The 21,539-nt window shown below is 41.6% G+C and overlaps 2 protein-coding genes across 3 annotated transcripts in view; one reads left to right on the top strand and one right to left on the bottom strand.

Moving 5' to 3' along the window:
• Positions 1-15,471, bottom strand: part of EIF2AK2 (double stranded RNA-dependent protein kinase) — a 55,713-nt gene extending 40,242 nt beyond the window's left edge. Inside the window, 8 exon segments of one of the 2 annotated variants that reach the window (NM_214319.1) lie at positions 1,085-1,181; positions 1,338-1,417; positions 1,785-1,908; positions 4,370-4,518; positions 6,515-6,635; positions 7,002-7,136; positions 12,417-12,501; positions 15,146-15,251. In NM_214319.1, the coding sequence (NP_999484.1) occupies positions 1,085-1,181; positions 1,338-1,417; positions 1,785-1,908; positions 4,370-4,518; positions 6,515-6,635; positions 7,002-7,120 (690 nt within the window). In that variant the 5' untranslated portion in view covers positions 7,121-7,136; positions 12,417-12,501; positions 15,146-15,251. 2 annotated transcript variants of the gene reach the window in all.
• Positions 15,920-21,539, top strand: part of CEBPZOS (CEBPZ opposite strand) — a 58,942-nt gene continuing 53,322 nt past the window's right edge. The window contains exon 1 of the transcript XR_002342779.1: positions 15,920-16,053. The gene's annotated coding sequence lies outside the window, so the exon portion shown is untranslated. The remainder of the gene's footprint in view (positions 16,054-21,539) is intronic.

Here is a 21,539-nt window from a genome sequence, read left to right as displayed (position 1 = left end):
GACAACAACAAAAGAATCTGACTGCAGCAGCTCAGCTTGTTGTGGAGGTGTAAGTTTGATCCCTAACCCAGGGTAGTGGGTTAGAGGCATGTATAAGATTGCAGCTGAGGCTCAGATTCAATCCCTGGCCTAAGAACTTCCATATGCCTCAGAGTGCAGCCATTAAAAAAAAATTATCTGATTTTTAAATTTAGTTTTGGTTTTATAAAATGGAAGCAGAACTCTATTAATAAACCATGTAAGTACTGTCCAACTGAAAGAAAAGCTGAAGCCAGATCATTGGAATATATGAAATACAAAAGTGAGTAGGGAGAGAAAGATGGGAGTGAAGAGTAGAAAAATTTTGCATATGAGGAATGGGAATTTATAAAGAAAGGAGAAGGAGTTCCGGTCGTGGTGCAGTGGAAAAGAATCCAAATAGGAACCATAAGTTGTGGATTCAACCCTGACCTTGCTTAGTGGGTCAAGGCTCTGGCATTGCTGTGTTGGTTGAAGATGTGGCTCAAATCTGCTGTTGCTGTGGCAGTAGCATAGTCTGGCAGCTGTAGCTCCAATTCAACCCCTACTCTGGGAACCTTCATATGCCATGAGTGTGGCCCTAAAAAAAGAAAAAGAAAAAGAAAAAGAAAGAAAGAAAGAAAAAAGAGACAGTGAAAAGACTGCCAAATATTTTGATTTAGTAAGCATGCATGAGGGAGTTCCCGTCATGTCTCAATGGTTAATGAATCCAACTAGGAACCATGAGGTTGTGGGTTCGATCCCTGGCCTCAATCAGTGGGTTAAGGATCTGGCGTTGCTGTGAGCCGTGATGTAGGTCTCAGAGGCAGCTTGCATCTGGCGTTGCTGTGGCCCTGGCGAAGCCCTCGGCTACAGCTCTGATTAGACCCCTAGCCTGGGAACCTCCATATGCCTCGAGTGTAACCCTAGAAAATACAAAAAAAAAAAAAAAAAAAAAAAAAAAAAGAGAGAGAGAGAATACATGAGAAAAAGGTAGAAAAATTATGGTTGGATACCGGAGGTCATTTTTAAATGAGGAAACAAAGGAGATAAGATTAATTAGGAAGCTTAGAGACAAATACTGTACCACTGGAGATAGGACAGAATTGTTTAATCTGTCACTGTTATCACTGCTTTCTGACGTATTTGCTGAGAAGCCATTTTCAGTTGCTGACTCTGAAGCCCTACAAGAAAAGGGAGAACTATTAGCTTATGAATTTTGCCTATTTTTTGTTGATCAGTAACTACTTTTTCTAAATCCTTCTTAAACATTAAACATATTTTGCACTTTCAGGCTACACTGTGAATTTGTTAAATAACCCAGTTGTTTGTTCACTTACGATGTGCTCGTTGTGGGAGAGCTGCTTTGGATGTCACTGCTCGCAGTACTGAGACAACTAGAGGATGGTGGGTCAGCATTCTGAAAGAGTTAATTTAAGCACAACTAAATTACTTCTCCAGAGTGGCTGAGTCTCTGTGAACAAATTACCACATGAATTTCTCCCCATTACCAGACTGACAGTCATAAAGAATTACGGGATTTTTTTTATGGATGTTTGATATGGATTTAAAAAAAGAAACATGCAACCCTGAGTTTGTCAACAGAACTATGATCCCTCTGGATCCTTGCGGTCACACGGCTCACGGCTTGTTGGTGGAACATACAGTGGAGGAATCCTTTTGCTATGTGATTGGCTGTCTTGGCATCATCTAAATACCATCAAACCTCGAATCAACTTCAGAGAGAACTTTTAAATGTAAAAATGAAATCCAAAGGCAGTACATACCATAAAGTTTTCTGACTGTAACTTTTCATAAGCCTGTTTGGCAGCCAATTGTTTTGCCTCCTGTTTAGTGGATCCTACACCACTACCATATACCTTCCGTCCGATTTTGCATTTATAATGAAATCTAGGAGAAATGATGAAGAGTAGGATTAACTCTAATACCAAAAAGCAGTACATCTAACTTATGACTTGGAAAAAAACACACATTAACAACGACCCAAATGTAAAACTAATTGAATAGGTAAATTCATAGTTCGTAGCTTCTTTCATTGAAATCTTCAGTGAGATGGCTGACCATTTTGCTAGAATAAGCAAGATAGGCTGACATTTCCCCTTGTATTTTCCAGGCAACTTCTAATCCTTTGTTGCTTCACTGAAAGATCTGGCATTAAGGTACTAAGTGGTGATTTATTTTTTAATTCCTTAAAAGTCAAAAGATATGAAGGTAGAGAAGGAAGAGAGAGATCCAGTGAATTTTTCAGAGATGTTCAACTAGAAAGAAAGAGCCAGTAAAGGAAGTGAGGCTTATAGAGGAGAAATAATAAGATTACAGTGTTTTATGGGGAAGGGGCAACTTCAGCTAACTTCATCCCTAACTTCAGCTCTAACTTCAGCATTTTCTGCCCCCTGTTCGTGTGCACAAAAAAAACTAAGAAAATCCCCACAGACACCCCATGCTGTCAGGACACTTGTGGTTAGGCAAGGATTGGACAATTATATAAGAACTATATTTAAGGTGGCAAAGCATTGACATGGCAATTTGTATCATGGAGTTACCACATAGTGCTACAGAATTATTCCAGTATTATTTGCCATAGAGGGAAACACACCCTACCAGGGTAAGTCTTTCCCACTAGACTGTGAAGGAAAAACTAGGAAGCTTGGATGAGTGTCCAGATCATTTCTATAGCTTTTATTTTTGTTAGGCACCCCCTAAGTAGACTTCTATGTTTTAGCAATCAAATGTCAAAGCTCTTAATTCAAGGGAACCAAACAGGTGAGTGACCTACAGGGTAATAAAATAACCTCTCAATTTTTTCTTTCTTTTTTCTTTTAGTCTTTTTAGGGCCTCACCTATGGCATATGGAAGTTCTCAGGCTAGGGGTTGAATCAAAGCTGTGTAGCTGCCGGCCTGCACCACAGCCCCAGCAATGCAGGATCTGAGCCACATCTGCAACCTATACCACGGCTCATGGCAACAAAGGATCCTTAACTCACAGAGTGAGGCCAGGGATCGAACCCATGTCCTCATCGGGTTCATTACAGCTGAGCCACGATGGGAACTCCAAATAGCCTCTTAATTTATTGAGACTGACTCACAGAATTCACTTTTGAACTATTTCATTCCAATGAATCCTATCACATTTTCCTTTTCCTGGTTCTGGCCTAAAAGCCATCAGGGTGAAAACATCAGTAGCTGAGTCAATTTAGAGGGCAGTATCCTAAAGTGGTTTTGTGGACTATTTGCCATTTAGACTTTTTTGCGGGGGGTAGGGAGGGACATCGGAGGCATACAGAGGTTCCCCGGCCAGGGATCAAACCCACACCACAACAATGACAATGCTGGATCCTTAACCTGCTGTATTACCAGGTAACTCCCACTTAGACTTTTTTTCCCCCTCCACCCTATTTAAATGTTGGTTGTAGCTGAGAAACTGAGAAACAATCTCCCTCAGACTCATTGGCTTTCTGCTTTTCCCAGTTCCAATCTATTCTTCATCCTCATGTCCAAAGTCTTAGCTCACTGGTGACACTCTCAGTATCTGACTGATGCTCTCATCATACCCCTCAAATCCTGGTCTCCTCTCAGTCCAAAGCAAAAACCCGTTCTATCTAATACATGCCATTTGTCTAGAGAGTGACACCTGCTTAATCAAATGTGAAGGGCGAACAAATGGCTCTCTAATCCGTTAAGAGTGAAAAAACAGTCATTCCACAAAGCCACTGCCACTGTGACCTCAGGGGTGGGAAGGGCTTCACAACCCTGGAGCTGGAGCATCTGCCCTGTCTTAGGGTCCTACAAACTGAACCATCCAGGTATACCTCAGAAGTCAAGGATTCCTGGAGTTCCCGTCGTGACACAGTGGTTAACGAATCCGTCTAGGAACCATGAGGTTGCGGGTTCGATCCCTGCCCTTGCTCAGTGGGTTAAGGATCCGGCATTGCTGTGAGCTGTGGTGGAGGTCACAGACGCGGCTCGGATCTTTCTTGCGTTGCTGTGGCTCTGGCGTAGGCTGGTGGCTACAGCTCCGATTAGACCCCTAGCCTGGGAACCTCCATATGCCGCGGGAGCGGCCCAAGAAATGGCAAAAAAGACTAAATAAATAAATAAATAAAAATTAAAAAAAAAAAAAAGAAGTCAAGGATTCCCCAGATTTGATCAGTTATGGGATACGGGTGCCACATCTTCAGGAATTAAGCATTTTAATATTTTAATTACAAAGATGACCAATTACTTTTAACTCATATAAAACCCTCCCTGCAGAATGTATCAAAAGGGACAACTATCTCTGGAAATCTAAACATGAAAATAAGCCTGCTCTGTTGCTTAGATACAATAAAATAGAAAAAGTATGTCATCTCACTTTTCAGGCCCATCTTCCCCCGGTTCACATGGTTCATAATTTACAGATAGGTTTTTCTTTTGGGAAATCGTATTAATACGGCCTATGTAATTCTCAGTGAGTTGTCTATCTGGAGGATTTGCTGTCGGCAGTGATGAAGAACTATTTGCCTACAAAAAAAAAAAAAAAATTTTTTTTAACACAGATGATAACCAAGATTTCACTCTTTATTTTTTGTCTCATAAAATTACTAAATGAAAAATTTGGAAGACAATTTGGATTTTGTGGATTTCCCTACTGTCATACTTTAATAAAAGTGTAAGTATATACCTTCCTCCACCAGAAAAAAAAATCTACAAGGATAAATTTTTTTTTTTTGGCTGTACCCATAGCACATGGAATTTTCCTGGGCCAGGAACTGAATCTAAGCTGCAGCTGCAACCTATGCCACAGCTGAAGCAATGCCAGATGCTTAACTCAGTGTACTGGGCTGGGGATCAAACCCATGCTGCTGCAGAGACAACAGGATCCCCAACCTACTGTACCATAGCAGGAACTCCCACAAGGATAAATTTAAACAGGAGAAAATAAATCATCCATTTTTTTCTTTGATAGTTGCATAAGGAAAAATAAAACAGTCAACTTTCTTGTTTATCCAGGTAATATTCTAAAACACTTTCTGGTTTGCTCTACCCTTTATAAATCTCAAAGAACACAATAACAAATACTGAGTAAAGCTATATCCTAGATCACAACTTAACAGGTGAATAGGAATATAACAGCATCGTTCCTTCCACTGTTATCTGCCCATTTTAAAATTCTTCTTTTTTTGTTGTTGTTGTTGTTGTTGTTGTTGTTGCTATTTCTTGGGCCACTCCCACAGCACATGGAGGTTCCCAGGCTAGGGGTCGAATCGGAGCTGTAGCCACTGGCCTACGCCAGAGCCACAGCAACGCAGGATCCGAGCCGCATCTGCAACCTACACCACAGCTCACGGCAATGCCGGATCGTCAACCCACTGAGCAAGGGCAGGGACCGAACCCGCAACCTCATGGTTCCTAGTCGGATTTGTTAACCACTGCGCCACGACGGGAACTCCCCATTTTAAAATTCTTAATCTGACAAAATCTTGTCCAAGATTTTTCTACTTTATTAACCTTGTCAAAGAAAAAAAAATTTGGTTTTACTGATTTTCTTTATTATTTCTTTGTGGGTTTTTTTTTTTCACATTAACTTCTGCCCTTCATTGTTATCACTGTATTTTCTCCTTAGAAGGTACTCTATTGTTCTTTTTCTACCTTCTTGAATTGTTTTTTGGGCTCATTAATAATTTGCTGAGTTTGTGATTTTTGCCTGATTTATTTTTCTCAATTTTGATTAGAAGGGTGACATCTTCAACTAAGATTTTCCAGGAGAGTATCTTTTCCAAACTTTTCAGCATCTAAGAATGGTCCTCTCTCTGCTTTACATGTAAAATGACTTCTTATCTCATTTTGTAGCTGCTGCTCCACTGTCTGCTGGTTTCTAATGTGCCTTGGACACTTTTTTCATTTTTACATTTTAATGTCTTCTGCCTAGATGCTTGTCGGATTCTTCATCCCTGGAGCTCAGTACTTTCACAAGGGGTGATGTCGTTCTTGGTGGTTTTGTGTTTTTCTGTTTCTGCTGAGTCGCTGAGTTGTTTTCATCTGCCGCCAGGTCTTTAGTTCGGAAATATTTTCTACTGAAATCTCCTCCGATAGCTTTTTCTGTGCTCTGTTCTCATCTTCAGGGACAACAATTACATGTTTGTTGGTTCTTCACCATCTGCCCTCCATATACAACATCACGATCACGTCTATCTCTGTCCTTTCCCACTCATTTGGCAGAAGGGGCTCCTGCCAGAACCAGTTAGCGCTTTGCTCACTGTTTCCTTAGAGCACAACACTGCTGTGGCACCCTGAATAGGTTTTGCCCAGTTTTGCCCACTCTTTCCTAGGTGTTCCTCTCATTCAGGGTTCTATAGAAATGGGGACAGGAAAAAACACTGAATTAAACTTCTGAAAGCAAAAGAACTTGTACGTGGCTTTATTCTGTAGGTGGTATTTTGCCAAAGAGAAAAATACAAAATATATTTGTAAGTTCCCTTTCACTAGGGAAAAAAAAAAAAAAAAAGCAGTTACTCACCTTGTGTTCTTTATTAATTATTTCAAAAGCTAATTTGGCTGCAGCATTTTTGGCTTCCTTCTTTGATCTACCTTCAGCTTTGGGGAATTCTTTCTCATCTATTACAACTTGATACGTAAACCTGATTGCAAAGGAAATATTCACAAAACATTATGAAACTCATGCATTACCTAACAACAAGTGTTCCAATCCCCACTGCCTCCTAGGACTACCTTTGGAAATTTTAACGTATGATCCATTAGGATTTAAGCAGTCACCCCCCCAAACAGCAAAAGAGCATATCATCTGGAAGCAAGGAAAGGCTTATACCCTTTTTTCTCTAGAGTCCTCAGAAGTTACCACTTTACATTAAGAGGACTCTCATAGTACTCTCTGGCAACTTTGTTCTCAAACTAAAGAACTGACTTCAAAACTGTGCCAGAGTTGCCATTCTCCCAGTTTTTATTTTATAGGGATATACCTTTTTTTTTTTTTAATAGCAACTGACCTCAAGTTATGTGCAGGTCCTGTCTTACACAGTTCACGATACTTAAGTATGACATCGTTCTTTTGTTGGTATTTATTAAGTTCTTCTATGTAGAAACACGGTGAACGACCACTGGCCATTTCTTTCTCCAGTAAACTACAATAAAAGAGATGATTGAAAGAGGTGATACACTCAGAATATATTTAATCTGTTTTCCCCAATCCAGTTCAAGACACAAAACAGGGTAAGACGAGAGTTCACCGGTGGCTCAGCAGGTTGAGGACCCAGCATTGTCACTGCTGTGGCTCTGGTTACTGTTGCTGTGACAGTTCAATCCCAGGCCTAGGAACTTCTGCATGCTGTGAGTGCAGCCAAAAAAAAGCAAAAAAAAAAAAAAAAAAAGGGTAAGATGACTCTTCTTTATATGACTGATCTCAGCCCCACATAAGTTCAGAGAAAACTTTCTTACAAAACCTTTCTTTTTCTCTCAAGGACTACACAGTCAAGCTAATTTCTCCAAAATTTTCTTTCTTTTTCTTTTTTTTTTTTTTTTTTTTTTTTTGATTTTTAGGGCCACACCATCAGCATTCCCAGGCTAGGGGTCAAATCGGAGCTACAGCTGCCAGCCACAGCCACAGCCACAGCAATGCCAGATCTAAGCTGCATCTGCGACCTACACCACAGCTCACGGCAACACCGGATCCTAAACCCACTGAGCAAGGCTAGGGATCAAACCCACAACCTCATGGTTCCGAGTCGGATTGTGTTTCTGCTTGCCACAGGGGAACTCCTCCAAAATTTTCTACTTTCAAAACTCAACTGTCCAAAAAAAAAAAACAGTCAGTCCTCCTCTTTAACTTTGCTTTCTGCTTCCACTGAGTCTTAAGTGCGTGAGAAGGTTAAAAGCCTGCAGGAATTGAATTAGAATTCTTCATGTTGAGAAGATAAGGATTGAGAGTACATAAAGTGAAGTTTATGAAATCATGAAGGATTTAGTTGTATGGACATGGATTCTCCTACGAAATGCCCCAAATCCCCCTTTTGAAATTTGAACAAGTCAGTTTTAAGACAATTTACCTGGTAGGTAAATTATGGCCCCAGTTTATGTAAACAAAATCTAAAGCATACAGGAGCTCCCATTGTGGCATAGCAGAAACAAATCTGACTAGTATCCACAAAGATGTGGGTTCGATCCCTGGCCCTGCTCAGTGGGTAGGGGATGTGGCATTGCCATGAGCTGTGGTGTAGGTCGAAGACATGGCTTGGTTGCTGTCACTGTGGTGTAGGCTGCAGCTGCAGCTCTGATTTGACCCCTAGCCTGGGAGCTTCCACATGCTGCATATGCAGCCCTAGAAAGCAAAAAAGCAACCAAACAAAAAAAACTAAAGCAAATAGAATCTAAATATAAGAGCTAAAGCTATAAAACTTTAGAAGAAAACATTAGCGCGAATGTTGTCAAGCTTAGATTTGACAATGTAATCTTAGCTACAACAGCAAAAGCACAAGCAACAAAAGAAAACAGAGACAAAATGGGCATCATCAAATTCAAAAGTGGGAGTTCCTCTGCAGCACAGTGGGTTAAGGATCCAGTGCTGTCACTACTGTGGCACGGGTTGGATCCCTGGCCCAGGAATTTTTACATGCCATGGGCACGGCCCCCCAAAATTTTAACTGTTTGTATATTAAAGGACACTGTGAGGAAAATGAAAGGACAATCTACATAAAGGGACATTTTAAAATAATATATCTGATAAAGGTCTAGTATCCAGAATATAGAAAGAACTTTTACAACTCAACAACAAAAAGACAGTTAAAAAACAGGCAAATGACTAAATGGATGTTTCTCCGAAGAAGACATACACATGGCCAAAAAGCACATGAAAAAGTATTCAGTATCATCTGTCATTAGATAAATGCATATCAAAAGCACAACTAGATACCACTTCACACCCACTAGGCTGATAATAATAATAGTAATAATAATAATAATAATAATGCAGAAAATAAATGTGTTGGTGATGATGTAGAGAAACTGGAAACCTCATACATTGTTGACAGGAATGTACAGCAGTGCAGCCTCTATAGAAAATAATTTGGTGGTGCCTCAAAAAGTTAAAATTATCATACGACCCAGCAATTTCACCCCTAGATGTAGACCCAAAGAACTGAAGAACAGGTTTTCAGATACTTAAGCAGGGATGCTCACAACAGCACTATCGACAATAGCCAAAGGTGGAACTCCTCCAAATTGTATCTCTCAACTGATGAAGAGTAAACAAAACATCGTACATCCACACATGGAATGGTATTCAACCATGAGAAGAATGAAATATTGAAACATGCTACAACATGGCTAAATGTCAAAACCATGCTAAATGAAAGAAGTCAGACATAAAAGGTCACATGTTGTATGATTCCATAGATGTGACTCATCCAGAATAGGTAAATCCATACAGACAGAAAGCAGAGCCTGTTGACTTCTCATTTCTTATTAGAAAGCTCTTGATTTTCCTTCTTTCATGGTCAAACTTCCTTTCTAACACCCTTAATCTTCACAGCCTTTAAATGCTGGAATTCTCCCAGGGCTTGGTCCAAAGACCCTATTTTCTTCATTCTATATTTTCTCATCAAGGTAATTTCTTTCAATGATTATCTATTTATCATTAACTCTAAAGTTTATGTATAGTTTATGAACCCCTCTCTGAGTTTCAGATCTCTCTATCCAATCTCTTTACTTGGACATCTCAAAATGACTTCTAAACTCAAAAGATCCAAAATTGCAGTTACAATCTTCCCTCAAACTGGTCTGGAGTTTCCTTTCTTAGCAAATGACTCCACTGTCCATCCATATCTGAAAGCAATCTGGGAGGCATCCTTGACATGCCCTTTCCCTACCTTCTGATCTATACCTATGTTCTACCCCCAAGCCTTCTACTTCTCACCAGGGCTATAGTCACCATCCTGGTTCTAGCCATCACCATCTCGGTCCTGGACTGCTGCAAGAACCTTAGAACCAGTTTCTTGCAGCCTCTGCAATTCCTTCTCTATCCTGCAGCCATTGAGATTTTTTAAAACTGTTTTCGGAAATTCCCCTGTGGTGCAATGGGTTAAGGATCCAGCATTGCTGAAGCTGTGGCATAAGCAGCAAGTGCAGCTAGGATGTGATCCCTGGCCTGGGAACTCCCATAAGCTGCAGGTGCAGTCAAAAAAACCAAAAGCGAAACAAAACTTGTTTTTTCATTGTTGTAAAATATATATAACACGAAATTTACTGCCCCCCCCTTTTTTTTACCATTTTTAAGTGCACAGTTCATGGACAATAAGCATTTTCACAATGTTGGAAGGCCATCATCACCATCTACCTCCAAAACTCTTTTCATCTTCCCAAACAAAAAGTCGGTACAATAACTTCTCGGGAGTTCCCACCATGGCTCAGCAGTAACAAACCTGACTAGTATCCATAAGGATGTGGGTTCAACCCCTGGCCTCGCTCAGTGGGTTAAGGATCCAGTGTTACCATGAGCCATGGTGTAGGTCACAGATGCGGCTCAGATCCTTCGTTGCTGTGGCTGTGGCGTAGGTGGCAGATGAAGCTCCATTTCGACTCCTAGCTTGGGAACTTCCATATGCCACGGGTGCTGCCCAAAAAAAGACAAAAACAAAAACAAAACAAACAATAACTTTTCATTTCCCTTTGCTCTAAGCCCCTAGTAACTGCTATTCTATTTTATATCTCTATGAATCTGCCTATTCTAGGTACCTCATATAAGTGGAATCATACAATATCCGTCTTTTTGCATCTGCGTATTTCACTTAGTATATGTCCTTAAGGATCATCCACGTTGTAGAATGTGTCAAAATTTCCTCCCTTTTTAAGGCTGAATAATATTCTGCTGTACGGATATACTGCATTTTGTTTATCTATTCATCTGTCGACGAAGATCTGGGTTATTTCAACCTTTTGGTCATTGTGAATAACACCGATATGAACACTGCTGTACAAATATCTGTTCAAATCCTACCCTCAAATCTTTTGTGTCTATACCTAGAAGTGGAGTCACTGAATCTCGTGGTAATTTTATGTTTAACTTTTTGAAGAACTGCCAAACTATTTTTCACTGTGGCTATAGCATTTTATTTCCACTAGTGATGCACAAAGGTTCCAATTTCTCTGCATCCTCACCAACACTTGTTATTTTCCATTTTTAAAACAGCCATATCGTAATGTTTTTTTAAACATCAACTCAATCATGCATGTCCCACAAACCACCACAATTGTTCTTCTTAAGGTCACCAATAGCTTCCCCAACTTTAAAACTAGTAGTCATTTGTCAGTTCTCAGTCCCTGTCTACCTGACTCATAATCAACATATGACATGGTTGCTCATTCCATTCTCCCTCCTGTCCCCTTCTTAGCTTGGACACCTAAGACACCACCCTCTCCTGGTCTCCCTCCCTTCTCACAAGCTACTCCTTCTGTCTCCTTTCCTGGTTCCTCTTCATCTCCCCTTCTTTTAAATATTGTAGTATCTCAGGGTCCAGTTCTCAGATCTCTCTGCTCTACTTATTCTCACTACCCTGCTGATCACCTTGAGGCTTGTGGCTTTAAATTCCACCTACACAATGATCATTCTGAAAAGAATGCCTCCACTAGCAACTCTTTCTGGCTCCCAACTGCTTCTGTCCAACACACTCCTCTCTGAGAGGCTCTGGATATGACCCTTCTGCCTGGCTTTTGTCTGGCCAACTCCTGCATCCTATAGATCTCAAGTCAAACATTCCTTCCCAGACACTTTAGAAGAGGTCCTGGTTTGATGATCTATCACAGCCCTTGTCTCCTTTATTGCAATTGCTAATTTAACGCACTGTCTTCCAAAAGAGACCATGAGCAACAAGAGCGAAGGGAGTAGGTTTATCATAGAGGCTCAATGATGAATAAATGAATACCAAAGTATCTGTACATCTCCATCATCTCCATGACTTGTCACATGTTTTTCTCTCCCAATACCTATACCCTTTGTCTACTAGGAAATTCCTACTCATCTGTGGGAACAATATATACTTCTTTTGAAGCTGAGGGAGCAGCTAGTACCTCTACATGGGCCTGCCACCCCTTGTCAGCTCCCATCATAGTGCTGACTGCTTTTTACACTAGTCAGTGAGCTCTTTGGGGAGCCAGCTCTATGTCTTACTCATCTCTGTATCACTGCCACCCAGTGGCAAGTGGTAAATTCTGAACACCTGGATGGCATATAGGGAAATGAGAGATTGAGTCACTAAAATTAAGCACTCCATCTTAAACCTCATTGTCTCTCTTTTTCTCATCTGTTGTTTTCTGTGCATCCTTTCTTCATTCATTCAGCAAATGCTTAGCAAGTGTCAGGCACTGTTCCAACACTGGTGTCCATATGTGAGCAAGACAAATCAAGTCCTTACCTGCACTCCACTGAAGAAACAAAGAAGACAACGTCCAAAAACAAATAATAGGAGTGGGTATATGATGACCAGATGGCTGGAAGTGCTACAATGAAATGATACAGGGGCATTTAGTAGGTAGGGGCAGAGATATGAGGGAGATGCTTTGATACAGCGGTCAGGGAAGGCCCTTCTTAGGAGGCAATATTTAAATCAAGCCTAGATGATGAGAAAGCCCATCACACTTAGATATGGGGGGGGGGTTCATCTCAGGCAGAGGAAACCCTAAGGCGGGCACCATGATGGCTTCTGGAGAGATAGCAAAAAGGCCAAGGAGACTGCTGCACAGTGAACAAGGGGAGCAAGTGGGAAGTGAGTCAGAGAGGGAGGCAGGTGCCACAGCACACAGACCATGAATGAACTGTGGATGTTATTCCACTTGTAATGGGAAGCTGAGGGTTCTCAGCACAGGGGTGATGTGATTGGATTTATGTCTTTAATGATCAATCTGATGCTATGCAGAGAACAGAGCATGGGGGCAGTTGTGGAAAAAACAAGCAGAGCATGAGTAGAGGTCAGGAGACTAAGTCGAGGCTGCTGCAGTGGTTTAGGGGAGCAATGCTGGTGGCTGGAAGGGCTTAGATCTGAGCAAAGGCACCATCTTTGCAACACCACTTAGTGTTATAGAGAGAGCTAGGCTGTCAAGCCACATAGATCTGAGATAGGCACCTTTCTTAACCTTTAATTTGTGACCAGAAAAGAGGAATGAAAACACCTGATTCACAGGTTGTTGTGAAGAGTCAATCAGACAAAAAGCATCCAGCAGGGTCTCCCACAGCAATGCCCCTCAGTGAGTGGTGCTCCTGGCCTACAATCCCCAATTCCAAAAAGCACTGAAAACTGAGGTTTACTTTATTTTCATTTGATTTGGTTTCGGTCAGTGTGTAGCCCCCCATCTAGACCTGAACTAACATGAGTTATTTAGAGTCTTTACCACACTTTGTTGTCTGCAGACAACATTTATACATTTCACTGCAGAAATGTTTTATGATAGACTGCTGCTCCACTCTAAGAGCATTAAATTACTTACTAGTTTTTAAAAAATCCATAAGTCCCTGAGTACCAGGACATACCTGACCTAAGGGTTTCAGATAAGGATCTGCAGCTGTGTCATTATTTTTAGGAACCAAAGTGTCATTTAGTTTAGTCACAACCATGAGACCATGCATCCAATTGCAGGAGGCCATAGATCTCAGAACACCAGTTATGGAAGAGTCCTTAGCAATTATTTAAACCAAAGTTCCATGGAATGCCCTAAATCCACAGAACTTTTACCTCTACATAACTGCTGATGTTCAAAATGACAAGCCAGTTTGAATTTAAGCAAAACATAGGTGTAAACCAATAAGGTGCTCAATTGGCCTGTTTGAAATAAGTACTTATGAGTTTGGAAAAAAAGAAACAGCAGGTTTCCTTTCAACTACATCTCATTTGAATATATGTTACCATTTTCCTAAAAGAAAATTCCATCATAATCACTAAAAATGTTATGTGTCCATCTTACTCTTGCCCAAAAGTTACTTTGCCTGTGCCTTGATTCCCTTACGGCAGACTGTGAACACTTACGGGTCAAGCCCCCTCCAGGGTCTGAACACTGCTTGACAAACAACATTCAACTAGTACCTGATGAATTAAATGAATAAACTACACATCCAGTGTTACGGATCTTCAGGTTCAAATACGGAAAGAGAAGAACAAGGGCATAAACTGCTCAAGATTCTAAGTTCCTAAGGGACAGCAGGGAGTCTCTTAACTTCTGATTGGCGGGTCTCATACTCTGGAACTCAAAAGAGAATGTATTAACTACCACTCATTAAATAAAGACATAAGGAATATCTATTATGTACTAGGTTATACTAGTGAACAAAACCCTACTCTTGTGAACTTACTAGTGGAGGCATATGGACAAACCCAATAAAAAGTGTCACAGGATGATAAGTACTATATTGAAAACCAAGGCAGAATAAGGGGGACAGCAAGGGAAGAGTGGGGCTTCTTTCACATGCAGGTTGTTCCTGGAAGGCTGCTCTGATAAAGTGATATTGGAGGAAGTGAGAATAACACGAAGGACTGGTCCACACAGGTATCTGGAAGAAGAACCTTCCAAGAAGACACAGGCAGTGCAAAGGCCTAGAGGCAGCAGATAGTGCTGAGCTGTGCTCCAGGAACATCAAAAAGGCCTGCGTGGTCAAGAATGGAAGGAGCACTAAAAAACACTGTGTGGGATTCTGATGAGATGGGAAGCTACTGGGGAGCAGAAAGGGGTTGTCTTGTTCGGACGTGAAGTCAGGTTCCCGTGGTGTTGAGAGGCGGTGCGGGGGTGGGGGTGGGAATGGAGTTGGAGCTGGGGGGGGGGGGCTAAAGATGGGCTTTTGGGAAACAGTTGCGACAGTCCAGGCAAAAGACTTTTGGTCAGGGATTATTTAGCCAATTTTTTGGGCAATTCAGGCCTCCGTATCTCCCATCTGTTGTCTCTCAAGGATGGGGCTTTTTCGTTTTCCACTGGTTGTCCCTGCCCCCAGCCTGCGTCTGGGCAAGTGATTACTTGCTCTGCTAAAAAGATCTTCGCGGGAGATGAATGGCTTTGGTTCCCACCGCGCTGCATAGTCCCTCCCCAAATTCAGCAAACGCCCCACCTAAGGCCTCGGACAGCGCTCCCAATGCAGCGGCTCAGGGGTCAGGGGTCTTACCAGGGTCCAGTCCCAGGCTGGGGATGCAGGATGGCGAGCGCCCTTGTGGCTCCTGGTTGTCGGCCCCTCGCCACTCACCCGCGCTGCTGCAGTCTGTGAAGCCTGGTGGGATCTGGGCCGCTCACTCTCAGTTTCGTTTTCCCCGCGGACTCCGCCTTCTTCCCCCGCCGCACGGGCCCCTCCCGCACCAGTCAGCACTTGTCCGCGCAGGCTCCGGGATCGCGCGCCACTGGCGCCTGCACCCGGAGTTCCCGCGGGCGGCAGTGCGGAGCCTGCTGGGCACCCGCCGGCCGCTGCTGCGCGGTAGAGCGCGTCCGGGTCCCTGCGGCCTGACCTGGTCTTCTCATGCTGCTTCCGGCCCCCGTGGCGGGATCAGTCCGCCGGGATGTGGGGAGGACCTTGAGGTCTCCGAGGCCCACTGCGTGGCGGGCGCTCCCTGAACTGGGCTCTTCAACGCAACATTTGGGACGGCGTTGCGGGGAAGGATGTCATCAGCTCCATTTTACATTAGAAACTGAGCAAATTAACTGTCCCAGAACAAAGCAGGATTCTATTACTCTTAACCACCAAAGCACCCTGCCTCTTCCTCACATTCACCAGGCTGGGAATGAAGAGGTCTGCTGGCATAATCTCCCTTCAGTCTGTTTCCAGCCATCCATCCATTCATTCAACGATACTTGCCAGCCTTTGTACCAGCCAGTCCATCAGTTAGAGCCACTTGCTCCCCGCGCAACCTCCTGGAGGTTTCGACCAAAGTTCTTACCAGAAATCCCAGATTTGTAAAAAAAAAAAAAAAAAAAAAAAAACCTACTCACCTAATGGACTATGACACCTTCCCAAAGTAATACTGGTGCCTCGACCAAATGACTGAGGAGTGCTGAGGACTTACCTCACAACAGTTCTGCAAGGTAGGTCCATTATTATGCCCATTTAACAGATGAGAAAACAGGCCTGAGGCACAGAGAAGTAACAACTAGTAAGCTGAGGAGCCAGAATTAGAACCAAGAGTCTGTACCTCAGCATCCTAGCTAGGGTGAGTAAGAGAGGTGGTCCCAAGGTGGACTTCAGGTACACATTACCTATTGGCCATTGACTCCAGGAGTCCTTTCCCACTTCTCTTTTCTACCCCCTGTATGACAGGATATCAATGGCTAAACACTGCATTTTCCTTGATTTAAGTTCCCCCAATGTGGCACACTGATGGGAGTTTGGAAGGCAGGTAGGAGGCAGAGCCATCTTTCTGTGCCCTTTGAGGTCGCAAAAAGCTCTAGCTTTAGTGGCTCTTTGAAGGAGTCCACTTACCAGCTTCGTGGGTGTGGGGTGACTGTGACAGCCACAATGGCAGTAGCAATGACAAGTTTTCTGACTTTTTGAAGCCTCTGAACTGTCCAAGAGCTTAAGGAAAGAAAATGACAAGCTCAAGCATGGTCAGAGGCCACAAATTTTTATGGTTGAGGGGAAAATCTTCTTACTTCTTGTAAGCCTCAGGGCTGATAGAGCAAAAATCAGGTGCAGAGTCTAATACTACAGGGTAGCAGAAATACTATATAAATTTTTGTTGTTGTTCTTTTAAAGCTTTATTGAACTGTAGTTGAGTTGTAATGTTGTGATAATTTCTCCTGTACAACAAAGTGATTCAGGTATACATATATGCATAACCATTCTCTATTAGATTCTTTTCCCTTATAGCTTATCACCGAATATTAAGTAGAGTTCCCTGTGCTAACAGCAGGTCCTCATTGACATTCTTTTCCATTACAATGGTGTGCATATGCGGGAGTTCCCATCGTGCGCAGTGGTTAACGAATCCGACTAGGAACCATGAGGTTGCGAGTTCGGTCCCTGCCCTTTGCTCAGTGGGTTAACGATCCGGTGTTGCCGTGAGCTGTTGTGTAGGTTGCAGACACGGCTCGGATCCTGCGTTGCTGTGCTCTGGCGTAGGCCGGTGGCTACAGCTCCAATTCAACCCTAGCCTGGGAACCTCCATATGCCGCCTGACGGCCCAAGAAATAGCAACAACAAAAGACAAAAAGACAAAAGACAAAAAAAAACAATGGTGTGCATATGCCAATCCAGACCCCCAGTCCATCCTCCCCCTGACCTTTCCTCTTTGGTAACCATGAGTCTGTGAGTCTGTTTCAATTTTGTACATAAGTTCATTTGTATCCTTCTTTTTAGATTCCTCAAATAAATATCTTACGATGTCTGTCCTTGACTTACTTCACTTAGTATGATAATTTCTGTGTCCATCCATGTTGTTGTACATGACATTATTTCATTCTTTTTTTATGGCTAAGTAATATTCAATTGCATATATGTACCACAACTTCTTTATCTTTTCTATTGGTGAATATTTAGGTTGTTTCCATTGTCTTGACTATTATAAATAAGACCACAATGAAACTGCGGTACATGTATCTTTTCAAATTGTGGTTTTTCTCTGGATAGATGCCAAGAAGTAGGATTGCTGGATCATAGTAATTCTATTTTTAGTTTTTTTTTTTTTTTTGAGGACCCTCAATACTGTTTTCCATAGTGTTTATATCAATTTGCAATCCTACCAACAATGTGGGACGGTTCCCTTTTGTCTGCATCCTCTCCAGCATTTATTGTTTGTAGACTTTTTTTTTTTTTTGACTGTTCCTGCAGCATGTGGAAGTTCCTGCACCAGAGATCTAACCTGTGCCACAGCACGAACCCAAGCCATTGCAGTGACAATGCCTGATCTTTTTATCCACTGTGCCACAAAGAACTCCTGTTTGTAGACTTCCTGATGATGGCCAATGTAAGGTGACACCTCATTATAAGTTTGATTTGCATTTCCCTAATAATTAGCAATGTTGAGCATCTTTTCATGTGTTTTTTGGCCATTTGTATGTCTTCTTTTGAGAAATGTCTATTTTAGATCTTCTGACCATTTTTTGATTGGGATGTTTTTTGATATTGAGCTGCATGAGTTGTTTGCATATTTTGGAGCTTAATCCGTTGTTGGCTACTTTGTTTAGAAAGATTTTCTCCCATTCTGCAAGTTGTCCTTTTGTTTTGTTTATGGTTTGCTGTGCAAAGTTTTTTTTTTTTTAAGGATTTTGATTTTTTTCCGTCATAGTTGGTTTACAGTGCTGTGCAAAAGCTTTTAAATTTAATTAACTCAAAATTAATTAACTCAATTAATTATTTTTGTTTTTATTTTCATTACTCTAGGAAGTGGATCCAAAAATGTGGGAAGTTCCCATTGTGGCCCAGTGGTTAATCAGTCCGACTAGGAACCATGAGGTTGCGGGTTCAATCCCTGGCCTTGCTCAGTGGGTTAAGGATCTGGCGTTGCCGTGGGCTGTGGTGTAGGTTGCAGACAAGGCTCGGATCCCTCATTGCTGTGGCTCTGACGTAGGCTGGCAGCTACAGCTCCGATTGGACCCCTAGCCTGGGAACCTCCCATATCCCAAGGGAGCGGCCCAGGAAATGGCAAAAAAAAAAAAAAAAAAAAAAAAGACAAAAATGTGTTGCTGCGACTTATGTCAAAGAGTGTTTTGCCTATGTTTTCCTCTAAGAGTTTTATAGTATCGACTTTACATTTAGGTCTTCAATCCATTTTGAGTTTATTTTTGTGTATGGTGTTAGAGAATGTTCTAATTGCATTCTTGCATGTAGCTGTCCAGTTTTCCCAGCACTATTTACTGAAGATACTATCTTTTCTCCATTATATATTCTTGTCCCCTTAGTCACTGATGAGTTGACTGTTGGGGTATGGATTTATTTGTGGGCTTTCTATCCTGTTCCATTGATCTGTATTTCTGTTTTTGTGCCAATATCATACTGTTTTGATGATTGTAGTTTTATACTATATTCTTAAGCCGGGGAACCTGATTCTTCCAGCTCGATTTTTCTTTCTCAGGATTGCATTGGTTATCCAGAGTCTTTTGTATTTCCATACAAATTTTAGAATATTTTGTTCTAGTTCTTTGAAGTATGCCATTGGTAATTTGGTAGGGATTGCACTAAATCTGTAGATTGCCTTGGGTGGTATAGTCATTTTGGCAATGTTGATTCTTCCAATCCTAGATCACAGTACATTTTTCCATCTGTTTGTGTTATCTTCTGTTTCTTTCATCAGTGTCTTATAGTTTTCTGAGTACAGGTCTTTGCCTCCTTAAGTAAGTAGCTTCCTAGGTATTTTATTCTTTTTGATGAGATGGTAAATGGAATTGTTTCTTAATTTCTCTGATAGTTTGTTGTTAGTGTATAGAAATGCAAGACATTTTTGTGTATTAATTTTGTATCCTCGACTTTACTCAATTCATTAATGAACTCTAGTTGTTTTCTGAAAGCATCTTTAGAATTTTCTATATTTAGTATCCTGTCATCTACAAACAGTGGCAGTTTTACCTCTTTTCGAATTTGGATTCTTTTTATTTCTTTTTCTTCTTTGGTTGCCATGACTTCTAAAACTATGTTGAATAACAGTGGCAAGAGTGGGCATCCTTGTCTTGTTCCTGATCTTAGAGGAAATCCCTTCAGCTTTTCACCATTGAGAATGATGCTGGTTATGGGTTTGTCATATATGGCCTCTATTATGTTGAGGTAGGTTCCCTCTATGCCCACCTTCAGGAGGGTTTTTTTTTTTTATCATAAATGGATGATGAATTTTTGTGAATAGCTTTTTCTGCATGTATTGAGATGATCATATGATTTTTATTCTTCAGTTTGCTTATGTGGTGTATCACACTGATTTATTTGCAGATATTAAAAAATCCTTGCATCCCTGGAATAAATCCCACTTAATCGTGGTGTATGATCTTTATAATGCATTGTTGGATTCTGTTTGCTAGTATTTTGCTGAGGAATTTTGCTCTATATATTCATCAATAATATTGGCCTATAATTTTCTTTTTTTGTGATATCTTCATCTGGTTTTGGTATCAGGGTGATGTGGCCTCATAAAATGAGCTTGGAAGTGTTCCTTCCTCTGCAATTTCGTAAAATATTTTCGGAAGAATAGGTGTTAACTCTTTAAATATTTGATAGATTTTGCCTGTGAAGCCATCTGGTCCTGAATTTTTGTTTTTTGGAAAGTTTTTGTTTGTTTTTAAATTTGTGGGCTGCACCCACAGCAAATGAAAGTTCCTGGGCCAGCTGATTGAATCAGCCATGCTGCAGCTGTGGCAACACCGGATGCTTTAACCCACCATGCTGGGCTGGGGACTGAACCCACACCTCCAAAATGACCTAAGCCACTGCAGTCGGATTCCTAACCCACTGCACCATGGTGGAAATGCCATGTTTTTTGGAAGTTTTTTATTTTTGTTTTTATTTTTATTATTTATTTATTTATTTATTTGTCTTCTTTGTCTTTTTAGGGCTGCACCCACAGCATATGGAGGTTTCCAGGCTAGGGGTTTCATTGGAGCTGTTGCTGCTGGCTTACGCTGCAGCCATAGCAACGCCAAATCCGAGCCACATCTGCAACCTACACCACAGCTCATGGCAACGCCGGATCCACAACCCACTGAGCAAGACCAGGGATCAAACCTGCAACCTCATGGTTCCTAGTCAGATTCATTTCCATTGTGCCATGACAGGAACTCCCGGACGTTTTTTTGTTTGTTTGTTTTGTTTTTTGTTTTTTTTTTTTCGTCTTTTTTTGTTGTTGTTGTTGCTATTTCTTGGGCCGCTCTGGCAGCATATGGAGGTTCCCAGGCTAGGGGTTGAATCGGAGCTGTAGCCACCAGCCTACGCCAGAGCCCCAGCAACGCAGGCTCCGAGCCGCGTCTGCGACCTACACCACAGCTCACGGCAACGCCGGATCGTTAACCCACTGAGCAAGGGCAGGGACGGTACCCGCAACCTCATGGTTCCTAGTCGGATTCGTTAACCACTGCGCCACGACGGGAACTCCTCCCCGGACGTTTTTAAATAATAGTTTCAATTCACTATTGTGATTGGCCTGTTCGTATTTTCTTTTTCTCCCTTAGTCAGTCTTGGAAGATTGTACCTTTATAAAAATTTGTCCATTTCTTCTAGGTTGGCATATAGTTGCTAATAGTAGTTTCTTGATCCTTTGTGTTTCTGTGGTGTCAATTGTAACTTCTCCTTTTTCATTTTTAATTTTATTAATTTGTGCCTTCTCCCTTTTTTGCTTGGTGATTCTGACTAAAGGTTTATTAATTTTATCTTTTCAACAAACTAGCTTTTAGTTTCATTGGTCTGTTGTCTTTATCTCTATTTCATTTATTTCTGCTCTGATCTTTGTGATTTCTTTCCTTTTACTAACTTTGGGTTTTGTTTGTTGTTCTTTCACTTGTTGCTTCAGGTGTAAGGTTAGGTTGTTACTTTGAGATTTTTCTTGTTTCATGAGGTAAGGTTATATTGCTGTAAACTTCCCTCTTAGAAGTGCTTT

This window comes from Sus scrofa, chromosome 3 (assembly GCF_000003025.6).
Source record: "Sus scrofa isolate TJ Tabasco breed Duroc chromosome 3, Sscrofa11.1, whole genome shotgun sequence".
In the NCBI taxonomy this organism is placed as follows: domain Eukaryota; kingdom Metazoa; phylum Chordata; class Mammalia; order Artiodactyla; family Suidae; genus Sus; species Sus scrofa.
This window is presented reverse-complemented; position numbering and strand designations above follow the sequence as displayed.